Here is a 19,911-nt window from a genome sequence, read left to right on the forward strand (position 1 = left end):
CCAGTCCCCCCGCCCGCCGGCCCGAGCCCCTCGCCTTCTAGCTCTCGCAGGGGCGCCCGGAGCTCGGAGCTGGGGGGAGGCGGCGGCCGGGCGGGGGCGGGGGCGGAGGAGGAGGAGGAGGAGGAAGAGGAGGAGGAAGAGGAGGAGGAGGAGGGCGGCGAGCCGGCGGCCAGACCGCGAGCCGAGCCGAGCCGAGCGGGGAGCGGAGCGGAGCCGCACCATGCTGCAGCCCGGGTCGCTGGCGCTGCTGCCGCTGCTCGCCCTGGCCTGGGTCCGCGTGGGCACGGACGACGCGGCCAAAGTGATCTCCGACCGCTACGCCGTCTACTGGAACCGGAGCAACCCCAGGTGAGCGCCGGCGCCCCCCCGGCACGCTCCCCTGCCCCGGGCGCCCGCCCCGCCGCCTGGGACCCCTAACTTCCACGCAAGTTTTCCTACCCGGGCCGGGGGGGGGCAGGGGCTCCCCTCCCTCCCGAGTTTCTCGGGCTCCTGGAGGCCTCCCCTCCCCTCTTCGTGGAAAAGTCCCCCGGAGAGCCCCGGGGTCCGGGCGGAGCTCTGCAGGACTTCTCCTAGCCCAGGCTCCCCATGCCAGCCTCCCAGCCCCAGACTCTCCTCCGCTGGAGCCTCCCGACTGGGGGGGAATCCGCCCTTGGGGAAGGAGTTCATAGCAACCGGGCAGGCTCTGCCGGGGGCCAGACACACACACTCCAGACACACGGACACACAGACACACACACGCACACGGGCCAGCCTCAGAATGCCCAGGCGAGGTTGGGAAAAGGTTGTTTGGGAGCCAGCGTGTGACGAACGGGAAGAAACCTGAAGGGTTTCCGAAGGGTTCCTGGGGCCGCTTCTCGAGAGCCAGACCTCCTCTTCCAAGGCTGTGGTTCTTGCGCGGGGGGAGCCCCCTTGGCCCTTGCCGTGGAAGGGGTGGTGGTGCAGCTTTCTGGGAACTGGACTGTTTTGGATCGCTGTGGGCCAGGTGACAGTCTGGGTTGGGAGGCCTTTGGCAGACATCCTCCTGCCCAGGGTATGGGATATCCTGAGGGTCAGTGCCTTCCCCACCTAGTTTCTACTAGAGTCGACTGAACCTTTAATGGGAGAGAAAGGAGAAGGGTTAGGCTGGCTTCAGTTCAGGGATTTAGATTGGGGTGGGGTGCGGTTTGGTCTAAAGGCTAAGAGGAACACTGGTACCAGGGGAAGGAATCAAAAAATTTAGATCTGGAAGGGACCTTAGAAATGCTACATCTCTCGTTTTCCCCGTAAGGAAACAGTTACAAACAGGGAAATGACTGGCCCAAGGTCAGGTATCAGCCCCCATTCATTCTCAGGTCTTGCCCCTTCAAATTCAGTATACACCACCTATATTGGCTGCGGTCAGAACTGCTCAGTCTCCCAGTCTGAACTTTGGGTCAAGTTCAGCCTTTCTTCTTGTTTCAATTTGTAGCCACTTTCTCTCTGCCTCTCCATTTTTCTGTCTTAACTTCTCCCTTCTGTCACCTTTATTCCTTCTGGGTCCTTTCTTTGCCAGGCCCAGACTTTAACTGTAAATGGTGGGCACAGGCATCTGAGAACCAGGGAGGCATGACTCTGCAGTCTGAGATATCCCCCAAAAACTAAAAGGAAAGCTTTCTGTGTTGGCAATTAACATCATGTGATTACTGGAGATCTTCCCCTTGGGGCAGGAAAATGGGTTATCTGAATTCTGGGATTCCTAGAGCTTGGGACAGCATCCCCCCATCTGTTTCCAGCCCTTCCTTCTCTTTCTTCAGCTCTCTGTGTCCAATAAACCCTGAGCTGGGAAGCCTCATCTTCTTTCCACTGGGCTATAATGTCAACACCAGGTTTCCAAGAAAGTTTTTTTTTTTTCCCTCTTGTTTTCTGGGTTTCTCCCTCCTTCTACCTTCTCCGATTCAGCACATTTGTTTGTGGACATCTGGCCTCCCGGCCTCAGCTGGCTTTGGTGTGATTCTGGAGTTTCTGCCGCAGAGGCCGTATCTTCTCTGCAGCCATCAAAGTTACTTTCCTATTCTTAATAATTTTGGGGTTTGGGGTTTGTCTTTTTGGGGGGGGTGAAAGAGGTTTGAAATCTCCCTGGAGGACCCATGTTCCCATTGTGGGCTGGCTGTGACCTGAGAGAGGTGTTCAAAATCCCCAAGCTATGGAGGGGCTTCCTAGGAAGTTGGGGGGGGGGGGTTGGTGAGGGAGAGGCCAGGGCTGTGGATCGGAAACATTTCCTGCCCCATTGAGCTGAGCCTGAGAAGGGGGTTGGATTGAATATGCAGATCTCTCCCTATTAGATTTTGGACCCATGTTGTCATCCTGATCCTCCTCGACTGCCTCTCCTTCTCCTTGAGCTTCAGGATCGGTGCTAATATATCAGATTCCTCCCCAAATCCACTAAGGGTGTTCCCCTCCTTACGTCGGGATCCTGGTTGTTCAGCTTACAAGTGTGGGCCGTTAGCAAGAACAGACAGAGGGGGAGAAATATAGGTGAGTCAAACTGTGCACTGGGCACCCTGGGGCATCCCCCCATACATGCACACCTCACTTCTGCCTCATTCTCCCCTTGCTTCTGAGTCACTTAGGGGAAAGATTCAAGTCAGAGACAGGGTCTTTAAAAAAAAAATCATTTCCCATTTGTCTCCCGCCAGTCGACTAGCTTCTTTTCTTCCTGGAGACATCTCTAGTGGAAGTTGGTTGGAAAGTTTCCTTTTGGGGGTTTTTTGGAGCGGAGACTCCAGTGTATCATCGGGGACATTGGGAGGGCAGACCTGCCCCTCCCAGTAGCCCCCTTAGAGGTACCCTTTCAAGGAATCCTCGAACCCCTCTCCCCTAGCTCAGATCAATTTCTCTCCTGCCCATTCCTTCCCTTCCCTTGTTTCCCAGGCTCAGCTGTGAGTCCACTGACTGGGTGCTCAGAAGTTGGGGGGCCAGGGTGACTCCTGCCTTTGTCCCTCTCACTAGTGCTGAGAGCGATAGCTTTCCCGAGGGGTCGAATTCTGTCGCGTATGGAATTTATTATCTCTCTCTCTCTCTCTTTCTAGTGGTAGTGGTTGGGAGGGGGCGCGGGCTGTGGGGAGCAGAGAAGGAAGGGGGATTTTTTTTCCCTCCCCCCTTCTTCCGAAGTTTTTGGTTACAGCTTCAATTCCTTCCCAGCTCGCTGGCGTGGCTGGGCCTTTTGTTCTCACAAATGCCAAACATATGCTGAGACCCTTAAGTAAGGAAGAGACGGGACTTCTCTGTCGGCTGCACGATCTATCAAACTTGGGGATTAGGGGCTGCTGAAATCACGGACCATGTTTGGAGGCCTTCACGTCACTTTGGGTTACAAGAGAGACAAGTAGCCATTTGGAAGAAGGCCCCAGAATCACTCTCTTCCCCCACCTCCCAATTCCTGGTGACTTCCTGGCTGGAGGGTCCCTTGTTCTGCTGCCTCTCCTCGTCGGCTGTTTCAGGGCTGCCTGCCTTGGCACGTGCCCCCCCCTCACTTTTGCCTCTGCCCTTTAGGTGTGGCATTCTTCCCCGCTCTGTCCCCCCCTGTGCTGAGACTTTAGGGGGTGCAGTTAGTGGGGCTTTGTAGGGCAGAGAAACCCCAAAGCTCTCCCTTGCCTTTGGCCCTAGCTCCAGCTGCCACGGTATGGCCCGGTTAGCTTCAGCTAGATGGATTCTTGGTCGGTTTTCTATTTCTGCTAGCTAAGGTCCCGGTTTTTTTCTCCTCTTGGGGTCTGCTGCCTTCTTTCCAGCTGAGGAGTGACAGAGGTCACCGTATTTCTAGGGGCAGGGCCAGTGGTGGTGGTGGGGGGGTGTAGGAACAGGGGGCTGAGTTTCCTCGATCTTTTAAAATGTGTGTGCGAAGGTTTCCCAGCTGTGACAAATTAGAAATAAAAAGATATAATCCCGAAAACATGTGGGCTTGGCTCGCGGGATCAAGCTAATATTGTACGGTGTGAGCAATTTGCCTTCGTTACAGTAATCCACGCTTGATAATTGTACCCAAATTAAAAATCAATTGTCAGATTGGAGGCAGGGGTTTGCCTTGTCCGGAGATCGGCAGTCTTTTTAGGGAGCTCTGACGTCCCTGATGGGTCCTCAGGGGGCTGTTTGGAGCTTTCAGCAGCCCCAGGTGATAGGTTCTCTCTGCATCCCCCACCCCGGCCACAGTGAAGAGACAGGACTTCCGTGGTCCCGCTTGGGGTTGCGGGCCATCCGCTGGGGAGGCCGACGGGAAGTTGTGGCTTCGCTATCCTGAGACAAAAGAGACACAGAAAGACCTGACTCCCTGTGGAAGCAGGGCGAGGTGGAGTTGACTTTTGAATATTTAGGGGGTATCATTGTCACTTTGAGTTATGAAATAGAGAGATAGACCCATAATAACCTAGTTCGGAGACCCCCCAAATAGCTGAGGGTGGGGCAGGGGACTGTCTCTCGGGTGCATGGAGGGACCTTTTTGCTCTGACACCCCATCCTTGCTTGAGCTGTTCCTCTTACCACTGACCTCCACACCTCGCTCTGGTCATTCATTAAGATGGTAAGGGCAGATAACTTGTTCCAGTCCCTGATGCTGGCTGGTTGGCTGAGACTTTGGTTCTTCAGCAACCTGGAGAATTAGATGAAGGCCTGGCCAAATAGCCCAGCCTTCCATCTTCCTGGTAGTTAATGGCATGGGGAAGGGTTTGGGGGATTGGGGACGATGGCCATGGGGCAGGTAAACACCTGGGCACCTCTAGACTTTGACAGTAGCCAGCCAGCTACTTGGAGCAACGGCCAAGCCCATCTCTAAGCATCTCTAAGGAAGCCAAGGGGAGAGAAATAAATATTCTCTTCTGGTTTCCGTGTTCCATTGTACCTGCATATAGGTAATAAGTATGTGGCAGTGTTTCCTGAATTACATTTTTGCCTGCTGTGAAATGCATTTCCTGTGCGTGCCCGCCTGGCCGAGGGAACACTGGTATTTAGACAAAGATAGGGACGTGCCCGTGGTACAGTTTGCTCGGTCTGGCCGATCACAAATGGTACTGGTGGCTCAGGGGGCTGAGATGTCGCCGAGGACTTGCTGGCTACCTCAGGAGGGTTATCTTCTAATTGAAGTGATCTTCCCCTTCTCCCCCTCCCATGCCCCCCCCCCCCCCCTGGCCCCAGCCCTCCTCAGAGTCTAGGAATCCAGTCTTAGCTCAACCAGGGACTGGTGGGCAATGATGAGAAACATCAGGGTGCTGTCTCCAAGGGCCTGGCCGCAATGTCCTCATTGCCTCCTACTCATCTGGGGTGATGGGACAATGACTATTCTTTGCTGCCAGCTGCTTCCTGCCCCCCAAGTTCTCTGGACAGAGTGGGAGAGGGGGTATCTGTGGAGAATGCCAGATGATGGTTCTTGGTGGGAAGCTGGAAGAAAGAGGGTTTGAATGAGTGAGGTGGGAAAAGGTATCTCTGGAGGCAGGAGATGAGGTGTGGTGTCCCTACCCTGTCTTTTTACTTCCCTAATTCCCTAGTCCCGGGGTGGGGGAGGTCAGAATTTAGGCTTTCAGGATTTGGGGCTAGAAACCATTGAGTCTAGCCTTGTCATTTTACAGAGGGAGGAAACTGAGGCTGGAGACATCAAATGGCCTGTAAAGTCTCATTGCTAGTAAAGAGCCAAGCTGGGATTGAATCCATATTACCTGCATTTAAATCTGGGGCTGTTTCTACTAAATCACTCTTAGAGCTTGAATGTCTTAACAGCCCTATGCCTCAGTTTCCTCTCTTGGAAAATGAGGGAGTTAAACTCAATGGGTTCTGTGGTTCTTTCCAATTCTAAATGTTTGGTCCTAGTACTTAGATAAATTATTGGGAGCTGTGTGGTTATGGGGGTTAGATGACCTGCACAGAGGGTTGGGGGGCCGCCAGCTGTTTTCTATCCTGTTCTTCTCTGTTCCTTAGAGCTAGCTCTATACAATGGGGTGCTCTGCTCTGACCACTGAGAAAGAATCTGGGGCTCTTCCTGTCCCCCATAATGACTGGGACATTGAAATCAGGTGACTCTTGGTAGCTGATGCCCCACCATTTTCCTTGCTGTGAGGGTCCAGAAGAGGGAATTTATGTGTTTGTGGAGTGGGGGTGTAGAGAGGATGGTGGCACAAGGCAAATGATGAGTCTGAGCCAGGCAGTCATATAGACCACCCATCAGGTGGGGATTCAGAGCCGGGGAGAGAGGGAGAAAGGGGAGGTTATTCTTGTTAGAAGGTGGGGAGAAGGACCCCGAGTGTCAGGCCAAAGCCCTTTGACTTTTGGACTACAGAAAACATTAATAAAGGAGAAGTTCAGTGGCACCCACATCCTTCTAGGGTCCCCAAGCCAGGTTCTTTAGCCTATTTGGTCATGGGCAGCGCCTGCTTGGAGTGAGGGTAGGGAGATACTTGTGCTGAGGATTTGTGTGATCTCAGCCGATCTGAAGCTTCCAATCCCGTCGTCTCGCCACTGTCTGCCTGGCTGCATGACCCCATTTCCTTCACCTCCCTGTCCATCTCAGCTCTTGGGATATATAATCCCCCCCTGCCATACCTTCTTTCTGAGACCTCCCTACCTTATTTCTCTGTGGCCCAGCCTTAGTATATTTGTTATCTTTCTTCTCACTGTGTCCTTCCAGCCCGGTCCTCTCCTCACTGAGGTCTTCTGGCCTAGTTAACATCTGGCCAGAAGCAAACAGGGTTCATGCCTTTAAGCAGATTGCTACCCAACCTAACCTCTTTCTCCTCTCCTGCTCAAGCTATCTTCTCAGAGATTCTCTGACAGCTGCATGTTTAGCATCCAGATGTGGGCTGATGGTTGTGCATCATTTTGACATCTGGCTGGAACCCTAGGGGCAAAATGTTGCCATTTTTAGGGGGAGCTTTGCTCCTTATCTCTACCAAGTGTCGTCTTCCACCTCTTTCTTCCCACTTGTACAGAGGCTTATTTGGGGGGGAGGGGTATTCAAGGAGTGGGGTTTGTTTCAGGCAAAGAAGGGAAGCAGTTATGAATTTGGGAAGAAGAGGGGAAGGATCTTGATGGCAGTGGGTCTTTGGACCAGACAAGAGCAAGGACTGATTGACTTAGCCAAACTAACCAGACTGAGCTTTGCCAGGGTAAGGATGGGTGTTCCTGGTGGTACCAAAGGGATTCTGGAGGGGTACCATATTCTGCAAAGGAACAAGTGGCCCAGTTTCTTGGAAAATGGCGGAATCAAAACTGATTCTCCTCTAAGATGGCAGAGGTACCAGGTGCCAGTTGGCACCATTTCTTCTCCCTGTCCCCCCGTATCTCCCATTGAATCGACATTCTTCCAGGTTCAGTGTGGTTAGAGAGGTGCCCCTCCTTACCTTTCCCCCTTTTACCTGTATGTATGTTGCATGTTAGAGTATTTTAACATGTGTAATTGTGTGTACAGTGGTGGGTGCATGGTAGATCTGAATTTCACCTTCCGCCTTCTGGAAATGTGGGGGGAATTAATGAGCTTGGAATGGCACTCTCTCTCACCTGCTTTTAGGGGGCCTGTGCTCTACTCAGTGGCAAGGGGAAGGTCTCCGGTCCTCCTTGCTGAGCAGGGTCCAGTTTTACACAGAACGTTCAAAAGAAGGGAAGGCGGCTTCCTTGACGCGGAAGGGAAATAATGACTTAACAAAGTACCTGATTTCCCCTCTTCTTCTGAACCCTTGGTCTGTGATAATGGAAGTTTTGGGATCGGCTTAAACTCATGAAGACCCAGTCTTATGGGGAGGTGGCCCTGGCCCTGAGAATGATTCTGGTCTGAGACCATCATTCCTGTCTGATGTGATGTTACTACAGAAGGGGACCACTTTGCAATTGGTGGCACATCATCTAGGTGGGCAGCCACTATCACACATTCAATTACATGTGTTAAAAATACTCTAACATGTAATGCACACACATACAAGGAAGGGAAAGATGGGGTCTGGGGCATCTCTCTAACTACATCAAACCTGGAAGAATGCTGATTCTGTGGGAGCTGAGGGGACCAAGAACGGAGCAGCTAGGCGGTCCAGATGGTAGAACACCGGGATCAGGAGTCAGGAAGACCTGAATTCAAAATTAAACTTCAGGCAACTGTTTGACCTAGGGCAAGCCACTTTACCTCTTTTCACCTCAGTTTCCTCATTGGTAAAAATACGCATAATAAACAGCATCATATCCCCAGGGTTGCGGAGAAGATTAGAGGAGCTAATAATTGTAAAGAGCATCGCACAGTGTCTATCTTGCACATAGTAAGATAACTGTTCCTGTTAACTATTATTATTAATTATCATTTCAGAATTTGGGCCTGGGGCAGGTAGAAATACTTAGACTGGTTGGGAACAGTGATGAAGGAGGGCAGCATCATTTAGTAGACAGACCATTGGAGATAGCAAGGCATGAATTTGAATTCCACTTCAGACATTTGCTGCTATGTGACTCTGGACAAGTCATTTCCTCTCTTTCAGTCTCAGTTTCCTCATCTGTAAAACTCACAAGGTTGTTTTGAAGACTAAATGTTATAATGAATATAAAACCCTTTGCGAACCTTACATGTGTAAATGCCAGATCATCTCATGTTTTTGACAAGAGTTCTGGTTGTGGTTGGATAACATATTATCTGTTATTATTATTGTTATGGTTATTATTATTGTTATTAATTATCAGCTATTTAGGGCCTCAGATAAAGTCCTAGGTATGTTTATTACTTGTGTGACCGTGAGCTAAATTTCCTTCTCTCCTCAAATCTCAGTTTCTTTATAAAATGAGGGATTTGGATGTCTTTGATTGCTTTCCGATTCTAGAACCCTTCCAGCTCATTTTCCTGGGCACTTTGAGAAGACCCTCATGTTGGACTGGGGTCTATACTATCCATTCATTGACTTTCATAGGTTACCAACTCCTAGAGGACCCTGAATTCTCAGGAGGAGGAAGAGGAGGAATTCTGCCTGACTCCAGACCTGTGGGGACATAGGGGTGACTTAAGCAATTCAGAGGAGAGGTAGAAGAGGGGTGTCTGGAATTTCTCTAAGGAAAGGATGACCTGGCCTTCCCTGATGCGGCTCCTTCTGATGAGTGAAGATATTGGTTGGCATTTGGGCCTGGGTTGCCTTGATTCTGGAAATTGGAGTTACTGTCCATCCAAGTAGGGTTACCCTCTGGCTTTTACTGGATGGAAGATCTCTGAGGGAGGGAGAGTGGACTTTGACCATTTGGCCAAAGGTTACTAGCAATTATAGCCTCCTCGCTGGAGAGGCGGTAGTGCTCATAGACTTTGACCCTTCGCTCAAGGTCAGGCAGGAAGAACTTCTTGGAATCAAAATTCTAACCCCTAGTTCCTCTGACTCCAGATCTCTCTCTCTCTCTCTCTCTCTCTCTCTCTCTCTCTCTCTCTCTCTCTCTCTCTCTCTCTCTCTCTCTCTCTCTCTCTCTCTCTCTCTCTCTCTCTCTCTCTCTCTCTCTCTCTCTCTCTCTCTCGGTCTCTCTCTCTCTCTCTCTCTCTCTCTCCCCCCATCATATTTTTGATATGGGAGTCACCTTGTCAAAGAAGAAAGGTTCTGACTGATGGCAGAGGTTGTTGAGAAGGAATGGGTGCTAGACAGGCTGGAGGCTGGTGATGATGACCTCCAAATTTTCTTTTAGCCCTGAGATCCTACAAATTGGTGATTTTAATGATTCTTGCTTGGATTGTATGTAGTATCCATCGTCCCCTCTTCCAACTCCTCTCTTCTATGTGCTCTTCTTTTCAGTGCTGAGGCTCTATATTGTGATCGGGTCAGTCTGTACTTGGATCACATCTGGAATGTGGGGATGACCCCCTCATCCTTTGACTGTCTTTCTGCTTAGCCAAAGAGCCTTGGTCCATTCCTGAGCCCCTGGAGCCAAACCTTTCCTTTGGGATGATGAGGCTATTTCAGGAGAATGGATCTCAATCCTCAGTGGTTGAGGTGGACAGTGGCTGGCTGCTTTCCCATGAATGAGGGTCTCCATTGGGCAGGTCCCTAAATGGAGATAGAAATAAAATTGATTAGAATATCAGGGAAGATTCCCCTCTAACCATGGATGCCGTTTTTGTCCCCGAGCTGTCATTCTCTCACCAATGTGAACACCCTTTTGAGAGGGATCTCTTGCTGAGTTTTTGCATTAAAAAAACTCACATGTACAAAAAGATTTAAAAAAATAAACCAAACCCCTACCACAATCCAGTGTTTAAAGGGATTTTGAAATCTTATTTTCTCACTATTCATTGGAGAGGAATTTTCCTTGATAGAAAAGGAAGATAGAGGGGGTCTTGGATTTCTTCTGACCAAGAAAGGTTTTCTTTTCCTCCTCTGTCTTTGTTGTAGGAATTTGTATCATTTATGCAAAGAGTCAAAATATTTTCAACATTGCTCAGTGGTAAGGATGGCACTGAAGAAGGAACCCTGAATTTGGAGACCTGAGACTTGGATTTTAGAACTTGACTCTGTTACTTAGTAGTTTGGTGATCTCATTGGACCTCAGTTTCCTCCTTTGAAAAGTAAGGGGGTTACTAATAATTGCTAATATCTCTGTTTTTTATAAATTTTACATGCTTTTTAGAAATGGTGATTTAAGAGGGAGTGTTTAGGAGATCAAATGGAAGTGGGGTTCTTGTGTGGAAAGGGGAGAAGAGAGATTTCTTGGGTCTTCAGAAAGTCCTGTGTGGAGAGGGCAGCAATCTAGGGCATGGAAAGTGTTCTCTAGGGTCTCATTCTGAGCTAGCAACCTTGAAGCATCCTGAGTTTCAGATCAGACAGGACCAGGGAGGGAAAGCTGACTTTAAAAGGGACCCTTCATTGAGCTAGAGATGTGAATTTCAAAGGAGGAGGACATTTGCAGAGGGATGAGAAGGACCAACTTGCAGGATGGATACTGGGTCTCAGGTGTACTTTCTTCCCTCTTCAGATTTTTCTGACCTGATCTCAGGTGGTTTGTTCCAGAACTGTGAGAATGGAATTCTTGGAGACAGTCTTCTCATCTCAAATAGGTAGGGAGCTCGGCAGATGAGTTCTTTACCCTGGATGGGACTGCAGAGGATCCCCTCTAAAGGAGTGGGCCTTCTGTGTTAGAAAGGGAGTCAGGGGTGTATGAATACATTCTATCTGACCCACTCATCATCCTCTTTTCAAACGGGGGAGAGCAGATGGGCAACTTCCTTGTTCAACACTGAATGGTAGCCTTTCAGGAAGTACCCGCTCCTCCTGTGAGTGTATGCAAACATGTATGTGAGGGTATGTGTGTGTGATGGAATGTATGAGGAAATATGTATGTTTGTTTAAGCACCTGCAAGTGTTGATTGCATATTCTCATGTGTATGTACATGTGTATGTCGAATGTTGGCTCTTGTTCTACAAGACCAGTCTTTGGCCCATCCTTCCCATCACACACTACTGGACCTGGGCAGGTGGTGAATAGTAGTAGTATGTTCCTTTTCCTGAGGAGGAAGCCTGGGTCTGAAAGGTGGGAACAATCAGTTTTTCCTTCACTGCCACTTTAAGACATCCATGGCATCATTCACACCCTCTTCCCCCCCAAGAGGGTGTGAGGAAGTGAGATTGAGAATGGAAAAGGCTTGAACCTCTCCCTACTTTCTCTGCTGGCCCTGGACACTGTGAGAGGTGGGCCCAGGCTCCTTGTCCTTGCCCTACTTTGACCTGCTCCTGAACTACCCGGAACCATTGCCATTCTTCTTTCTAATGCTGGGCGGCCGTCATGCTTGGGATCTAAGCATCCCATAGAATTGGATGACCCCTCAGAGATATCAGTCCTAACTCTTTTGGGGATGTATCCATGTACTGGATTAAAATAATTGTTTTTACATCATCCCAAGATCTATCTTGGAATAAAATTTAAAAAGGAAATAAATAATGGAGAGAAAAAAAGAATAAAAAAAGCATTTCAACAAATGAAACTAACATGTTAGGTAGTCTTAAGAGATTTTGCAGTGATCCATAGCCATAGTCCCACACCCCCACAAAGAAATGGGGAGATATGTTTACTTATCTCATCTTAGGGGCCAAACTTGCCAACTTCCTTATTTTAAAGATGAGAAAAAAGACCTAGGGAGAGGAAATGATGCCCAGGGTTTCTTCAACTCAACCAAAATACAGTGAAGCTAGCTTTAGAACAATTAAAGCAGGGTGGGGCCAAGGATGCAGGTAGGGATGTACCCGAAGAAGCAAATGAGAACCAGCATTCTGAATCTGGATCAGAGAATTTCTTCCTTGAAACCAGAGTTATCAATTCTAGGGATTGTTATATTATTGTTAATTTTTTAGAAGACATTATATTTTGTGCCTTTTGTAATCATATTACAATCATTTCTGTTTAATGTTTCTCATTTCCCTCAAAGAAAAACATGAGAAAAAAAGAAACAAAAAAATGAGAGCAATTGATAAATGACCTCATCTAGGTTGAATAATGCTGTCCTTGTGATCATTCTTTCTCCAAATCCTGTGGACGTGTGTTTTATCCGTTCTCCTGGACCAAGATTATTCAGCTTTCGACTTCCTTTTCATATTCTTTTCTTATTGTTGTTGTGATCCCCACATTGATCATGCTCCCCATTCTTGCTTTGACTTTGCGTCGGTTCATATGAATCGGCCTGTGTTTTTTCCGAATCTCTCACCTTTGTTATTTATGACCTGCCAATGTACCATCTAATACCAGAGTTTGTTCAGCTGTTTCCCCTGTCACGGGCACCCACTTGGTTTCCTGTCATTTGGTACCGCAGAAGGTGCTGACCGGGACGTTTTGGTATAGATAGGACCATTTGTCCTTCTTCTGACCTCCCCGGGGATAAATGGCAATTAGTGGTATTGAGTCAAAAGATCTGAACAGGTAGCATACCTTTGGTATGGTCTCCCAGGGCTTGCCCAGAACTGACACCTCAGGCCGTTATTGGGCAGAGTTTGGACCCTCTGCACTCACCGTGTAGCTTTGGATCCAGAACACAAGTAAGTCATCATACATGTATTGACAAGGAATTATGAATTTTTTCCTCTCTTCCTTTTCTTCGACCTGGCGCCAAAAGGATTCTAGACCCTAAAGTTGTAAACTAGTCCAGTTTTTCAACATGGGGAGAAGGAAGATTGGGTTTAGGTGGCTGTTCTGGGTGGCGGCATTGCCAGGGCTGGGCAGAAGACAGTTAGCTTTTGGACTAAGAGGGATCCTGAGAAAGACATGAGGAACTCCCCAGCCTTGTGCACCCCCACCCCCCCAAAAACTTCTACTTGGTTGGGGAGGAGTTCAGACTTAGAAAAATGGCCCATTGATGAGGAGGTGGGTGGACACACAGCTCATTCAGACCTGATGAGTTAAGGATCTGAGAACCTGCAGTTACCACCATTCTCCCTACCTCCTGCCCCCATCTCTGTCTTCTCAGTCACAGTTTCAATTCTAGTGGACACACCCCACCTTGCTTTTGGTTATTGGTCCCTGACTTTGGGACTTGGCCTTGAAGGTGGGGAGGGACCTGGGGAAGGAGAAAAGGGGAGGCAGGGACCAGACCCTGCCTGCTTCCCCATAATCTCCCCTTTTGAAAGGACTTTTTTTTTTTTGATCTGGGAACAGAGCAGAAGGAAAAAAAAAACTATCTCCTTTCTCTCTTCCATTCCTTTCTGTTCTCGGCTTCTTTGCACAAATGGGCCCCCCTGCCTTTGTGTCTAGAACATTTCTTCTCTTTCCTCTTTGCCGTTGGAAGCAGGCAGGAGTAGAGAGGTTTAATCCATCCTTTCGTTGGTGCTTTGTTCCCTGGTCCTCAGCACAAGGGGCTGCCTCTCCCTCGAGTCCATTATCTCCTGGGGCCTGTAATCCCATCCCTCCCTCCCCATGGTAGGCGCCTCCTTGCTCTTGCTCCTTGATACTAGTGCACTTAGACTCCGACCTCCCCACATACCCCAAAGCCTGAAATGTACTAGATGTTGGGAGAAAGGGGACCTGGTCCACTTCTCCTATCCCCACAGCTGGTATCTGGCATTTTTCTTCCAGGTTGAGGGCAGGCCCCTCTCCAGAAATCTGAGAGGTCTGGATGATACCCCGATTTTCTTGTATTTGTGGATGCTTTGTGTAGGTTCGAGCAATAATTGTCATTAATATTATTATTGCGTAGATAACATTCCCAAGAGAGAGCTTAGAGAGGAATATTATCTTGAAATGATGAGAAGCTTGAGCCTGAGATTCAGAATCGGAGGACATGGGTTTGCCTCCTGGCTCTGCCACTCATTGCTAGTTGGATCCTGGACAAGACAGTCGATCTATCTGGACCCTGGGTTTTGTATCTGTACAATGGGAGAGGATGAGCTGGGGTTGGACCAAGAGGTGATCTTTAAGATCTCTTTCTGCTCTAAATCTAGGATGATAACATGATGAGAGCGTGCAGAAACAGCAAGGCATCGCTAAAAGAGCTCTGGATTTTAGAGGTCCAATGTCTAATTCAAATCCTGGCCCTGTGGATTGCCTTGGACACATCAGTACCTTGCTCCCTGCGTCCCTTTCTTTCTTGGGGGAAAAAAAATCAATCAGCGCCCATTTTATTTGATGTTTGTTAAGTTCAGAATAGAAATTTGTAGGGGTGGCTAGGTGGCGCAGTGGATAGAGCACCGGCCCTAGAGTCAGGAGTACCTGAGTTCAAATCCGGTCTCAGACACTTAATAATTACCTAGCCATGTGGCCTTGGGCAAGCCACTTAACCCCCTTGCCTTGCAAAAACTAAAAAAACAAACAAACAAACAAAAACCAAACAAACAGAATAGAAATTTGTAAATGAGAAAAGAAATGAAAACATTAGTACTAGGTTCAAGGAGTACAGAGACAAAAGCCAGGCCCCTGTCCTCAAGGAGCTTCTACCATCCACAGGAAGATACAATATAGACAGAATATTTTCAAAGTAGATACAAGATAACCGTAGTTAGAACTGAAACTCAGAAGAAGCAATGTGGGTATCTCCTTACTTAGCTCACTTAGAAACCCACAAATTAATATTATCTGCATCGTGCTGTATTTTTATTTACCATTTTTACCATATACCAAATACCAAATATTTACCATATTTACTATTATTACTATTACCAAACATCTACCAATCACTCAATTAATTTCCCAGTTACTGAGTTAATTAATTTCCTTGATTAATCTGGTTGGGGCATTCCATTTTGACAACTTCTTGCCCACATTTTACAAAGCAGGAAATTGTGGTTCATTGAGGTTAAATTACTTGCCCAAGGACACACAGTATAAGGGAGATCTCAGTCTCCCAATCCAGTGTTCTTTTCATTATACTGCCCTGGCTACAGTCTTTAATTGGGATGGAGGGAGATCCATCCCTTAGATAACATTATTCTACATCCACATATCAATAATAGATCAACGTCCAGTGTTGCCACCACATTCTACCTTCCCTTTGTTGGGTCCCCCCGCCCCCCCCCCCCCCCCAGCTCTGACATCCTGAACCATAGGGTGACCCTTTTTGGTTTGACAGTGTCTTGTCATTGCAGAAAATGGGGGGGTGGGGAGTACCTTTTGCTGGTATCCAGGTCCCTCCCCTTCCAACTATTCCTCCTTGGGGCCAAGCTTCCCAGGGTGGGGGGGGGGGGGAGAAAGAAAATCTGTGTTTTATTATTCTCTAAACTGTGTTTTATTTTTAAAAACTATTTATCTGAATGCTTCTTCATTGCATTGCAGAACTATTTCTTCCTCTCCCCCGAGTTGATTCTCAGTGACAAAGGCAAGACTTTTGAAGTTTTAGCTTTTAAGGAATGCTCTTCATACCCCCTCTTCTCCAGAAAAGGGGAAGGGAGAGAGAGAAGTAAACATTTTGTCACTATTTTATTATTAATTTTGATTTATCTTTTTGATAGAAAGGTGAAGTAGAAAGGACAAAAAGGAGAGACTTTCTGGAACCTTCTGGGTCTGCTTGCCAGGAACTAGGATGCTTTTATTATAGATATATGACAGAGAGAGAGAGATTGAGAGAGAGAGAGAGAGCGAGAGCGAGAAGCAGTATTTATAAAATCTTGAACCTCATTTGAAAGGAAGCCTTTTTGTACTCTGTCTGGTGTACCATCCTGACTTAGTGGATCCACGGTTATTTACTTCTCAAGATCCTTCTTTGGTCCAGTCAGTTGGAGGATGATCCATGGAGGTAGTTTGTAGGTCACAGGCAGGCCAGGGGAGAGGGATGGTATCCCTGGGTCCTGGCCTTTAGAGCATGACTGTCTCTGTTCAGGGTGACCCAGAGCTAGAAGTAATCAGGTCAGGTCTTTCATTTTACAAACTGGAAAACTGAGGCTCAGAACAAGATAATATCAATAGAAAAAGATCTTAGACCACAGACTATCCGAGTTGAGGGAGCCTTTAGAACATAGGATGTCAGGCCAGGGATCTGTTCACTAGGTTGGGATCTCTCTGGCATCTCTCACTGGGGGCTCTCAGCTCATGCTTCTATCAGAATAATATTGTTGTTTTATTATTTTTAGTAAGGTTTTCACTCTTTGGACCCTATCTAGGATTTTCCTGGCAAAAATACTGCCATTTCCTTCTCCAGTTCACTTTATAGATGAGGAAACTGAGGCACACAGGGTGAAGTGACTTTTAAAGCTAGTGAGAGTCTGAGGCCAGATTTGAACCTAGGGCTTCCTGACTTTAGGCCCAGGACTTTATATACTGAGCCTCTATTTTTTCTACTGTCCTGGACAAAATCATACTTGGAGCTGGTGTTTTTTAAGTAGAGACTTGGAGCAAGTATCCCTACCACTCACAGTGGAAAGGTGATGGCTACCTTCTTTGGGAGTGTCACCAAGCTTGGCTTGAGGGAGATCCCAATCTGGGGCACAGCAGGGAGCTACACCCATATCCTAATCATGGGTCCTATAAAGTGCTCCAGCCCATGGGTGTTTGTAAAACTGACCCATCCTTCCTTTATGAGATGCATCACTGTGGCAAGATGAAACTTGGCCCTTGAATGAGCAGGGGGTGGGAAATGCAAGGCACCCCTGGATCCTGACTGTTCTGTAGGCTTTGGAGCTTAGAAGGGATCTCTAGGACTTATCTAGGCCAAATCTTTTATTTCTCTGAAAAGGAAAGGGACCTGTCCATGATCCTGGAATTTGGAATTTGAACCATTGGATTTTAGGATCCTAGCTCTAAAGCTGAATAATGGATAGGATTTCATAGGACCTTTAAACCATCTCCATTTTATAGAAAAGGAAATGGACACCAAGAGAAACGAAGACTTTGCTCAATCAAGATGTGGTGAGATTGGAATCCAGGGCCATGATGGAAGGGATCAAACTGGCCTCAATGGCCAGTGGTACTCCCAAGCATCTCAGGGCAGGAGATGTCACCTCCTGACCTTCCAGGGGCCCATCTCTGGAAGATTGTTCTGGAAGAGACCTGGGCTGGGACTATCTTTGGAGAGTGAGTCATGAGACTACCCCTCATGTCTTTCCTGATTCATTTCCTGACCTTGGCCATGGTGTGATACAATGGACAGAGTCCTGGGTTCAGCTTATGAGACTGATTCTTCTTAGTAATATAACCTTGGACCAGTCTTTTAATCTCTGGGGTTTCCAGTTTCCTTCTTAGGAAAAAGTGATGATAATAACTATGTTCCTCCCCTCATTGCTATTGTGAGTAAAGTGATCATAAATTTTTAACATTAACACCTTAGAGAAAGGGGATCTGGGGATAGCTCTGGAAAAGGATCTTGGGTAGCTTCTAGTCTTTTTTTCTTTTCTTTTTTAATATATATTTTATTTTACTAGTCTTTTCTTTAAATTTTTTTTATTGGTGTCTCTTGCTTTTTACATTCCAGACTTTTCTGGATAAAAATCCTTTCTCTACCTACTTCAGAATAATAATCAAATCATCAACAAAACATTTGTATTTAGCACTTGCTGTTTGCTAGACACTGTGCTAAGCACTTTAAATTATCATCTCCTTTTGTCCTTATGACAATCTTGGGATGTAGGTGCTGTTATTATTCCTATTTCATATTGAGAAAACTGGGGCTGACAGAAGTGACTTGTCCAGGATCACACAGCTAGGAAGTATCTGAGGTCAGATTTAAACTCAAGGCCCAGCAGTGTTTTCATTTGAACCACTTAGAATGAAATTTTTCTTTATGAAAAAGTTATCCCTCCCTGGCTCTCCTCTCCAAAAAGGGCTATTAGACAGCAACTACATTCATCTGATAATGCATGTGATATTCGGCCTTGGTAGCCCCCAGCCTCTGTGATGAGAATGTAAATCTGTCATTCTGTCTGAGTGCCCTTCCAGCCCCAGCTCCTCTGAGCATCCTGCCAGTGGGCTGAGGAGTTGGGGAGTTGGGCTTCCAAGGAGCTCCAGGCAGCAAGGTCTGGTCTGCTCTGTATCCTGATTGGGCCAGTAAGAAGGAAGGAAGAGAGCCTGTGTTTGCTGATTTGGACTAGGTCCAGTTCTCCTTCCCACCCCTGCCCTCCAAGAATTTGGGGAAAGGGGAAAAAGCCCTGCTGTTGAAATCTCAGGAGAGAAAGGGAGAGGAGAGAAACAGAGTCTCTGCCAAACAGAACTTGAACCAGAGCCTACTATGCCCAGGGCTTCAGGGCCCCACCTTGGGCACACATACCTCTTGCCCCACCCTGGACACATACCAGGAGATCCACCAGGAATGTCAGAACTTTGAAGCATAATGTAAGAGAGTTGGGGGAAAAGAGGAAGGCAGCCCTTAGATTATATTAGAACAGAGAATGTCAAAGCTGAGAAGGCCCTTAGAACATGGAATGTCAGTGCTGGGGAGAACCATAGAACAGAAAATGTCAGAGATGGGGGGGGGAATCCTTTCAGAGGTTATTGTTCAGTCCCTCTCCTCTTGTACAGAAGATCTGAGACCTAGATAGGAAAACGGAATTATCCAAAGTCTTTTTGCCAGCAAGGAGCCAAGCTGGATGTGGATCTCAACCAGAGGTTCTCCCCAGTGCTGTGCCCCAGAAATCCGAGGAGCTTCTGAGGTCAACTTCCCGCTTTACCTGCTTTATCCTGGCAACCACAGTGTGCGTTATTGTTAGCTTTATAATATATAAATGCAATGTGTGCTATACATAAGATACATTTATTGTTATCTATGTATATTTGAAATCTCTGTCCTGGGAATGTGACCCCTCTCCAAAGGTGCTGGTGGGCTGGAGAGAGATAGAGCTCTGTTAGGACGGAGGACTACTATTTTCTTCCATTTGTTTATTCATCCAACAAATAGTCACAGTAACTGTCATTTCTTTAGTATTTTTATGTTTGCAAATCATTTTACAGTCATCATCTCATTTGATCCGTGCAAAAATCTTGGGAGGTTCTGATTTTTTACAGATGAGGAAACTGAGGCTAAAAACAGTTACCTGACTTGCTTCGGGTCACACTGTCCAGCTCTTTTGTACTCTAAATTGAAGGTCTCTCCACTCTGCTCTGCCACACTGTGCCCATTCTGTGCAGAGCCTGGTGTTGGATCTTTGAGGAGGTACAAAGTTTCGATGACGTTATGCCCTTGTCCTCATGAAGCCCACAGTGTCCTAAGGGGATAAGACAGATGTGTCTAACTACAATATGTACTCTTACATTAAAGAGGGGCAAAGTAGTGTGTCAGCTAAATGAGGTTACATGGGGGAGGCCTTGGCATCTGAGAGTGTTTCCTCTGGCCCTATCTGCCACACCTTCTTCTGGCAGGAAGGTCTCAGAGCAGGCAAGGGCCCATCTCCACTGGCCTGGGATGGGAGTGGCCCAAGAAAGATGAAGGGCATTTCCTGTAGAGCGTGGCCTGTGCTAGTCTGTCAGCTGGCTGCCTGGCCAAGGTGCCTTTTCTCTTTGATGAGCTCAGCCTTCCCCTGGGACCAGGGAGGATTTATCATAGAATCAATGGATTTAGAGGTAGGAGGG

The 19,911-nt window shown here is 47.5% G+C and overlaps 1 protein-coding gene across 1 annotated transcript in view; it reads left to right on the plus strand.

Moving 5' to 3' along the window:
• Nucleotides 1-204: 204 nt before the first annotated feature.
• The window catches only part of EFNA2 (ephrin A2), a 93,026-nt gene continuing 73,319 nt past the window's right edge, over nt 205-19,911 (plus strand). Inside the window, exon 1 of the mRNA XM_074204559.1 lies at nt 205-348. Within this exon, the coding sequence (XP_074060660.1) occupies nt 221-348 (128 nt within the window). The 5' untranslated portion in view covers nt 205-220. The remainder of the gene's footprint in view (nt 349-19,911) is intronic.

This window comes from Macrotis lagotis, chromosome X (assembly GCF_037893015.1).
Source record: "Macrotis lagotis isolate mMagLag1 chromosome X, bilby.v1.9.chrom.fasta, whole genome shotgun sequence".
NCBI classification, from domain to species: domain Eukaryota; kingdom Metazoa; phylum Chordata; class Mammalia; order Peramelemorphia; family Peramelidae; genus Macrotis; species Macrotis lagotis.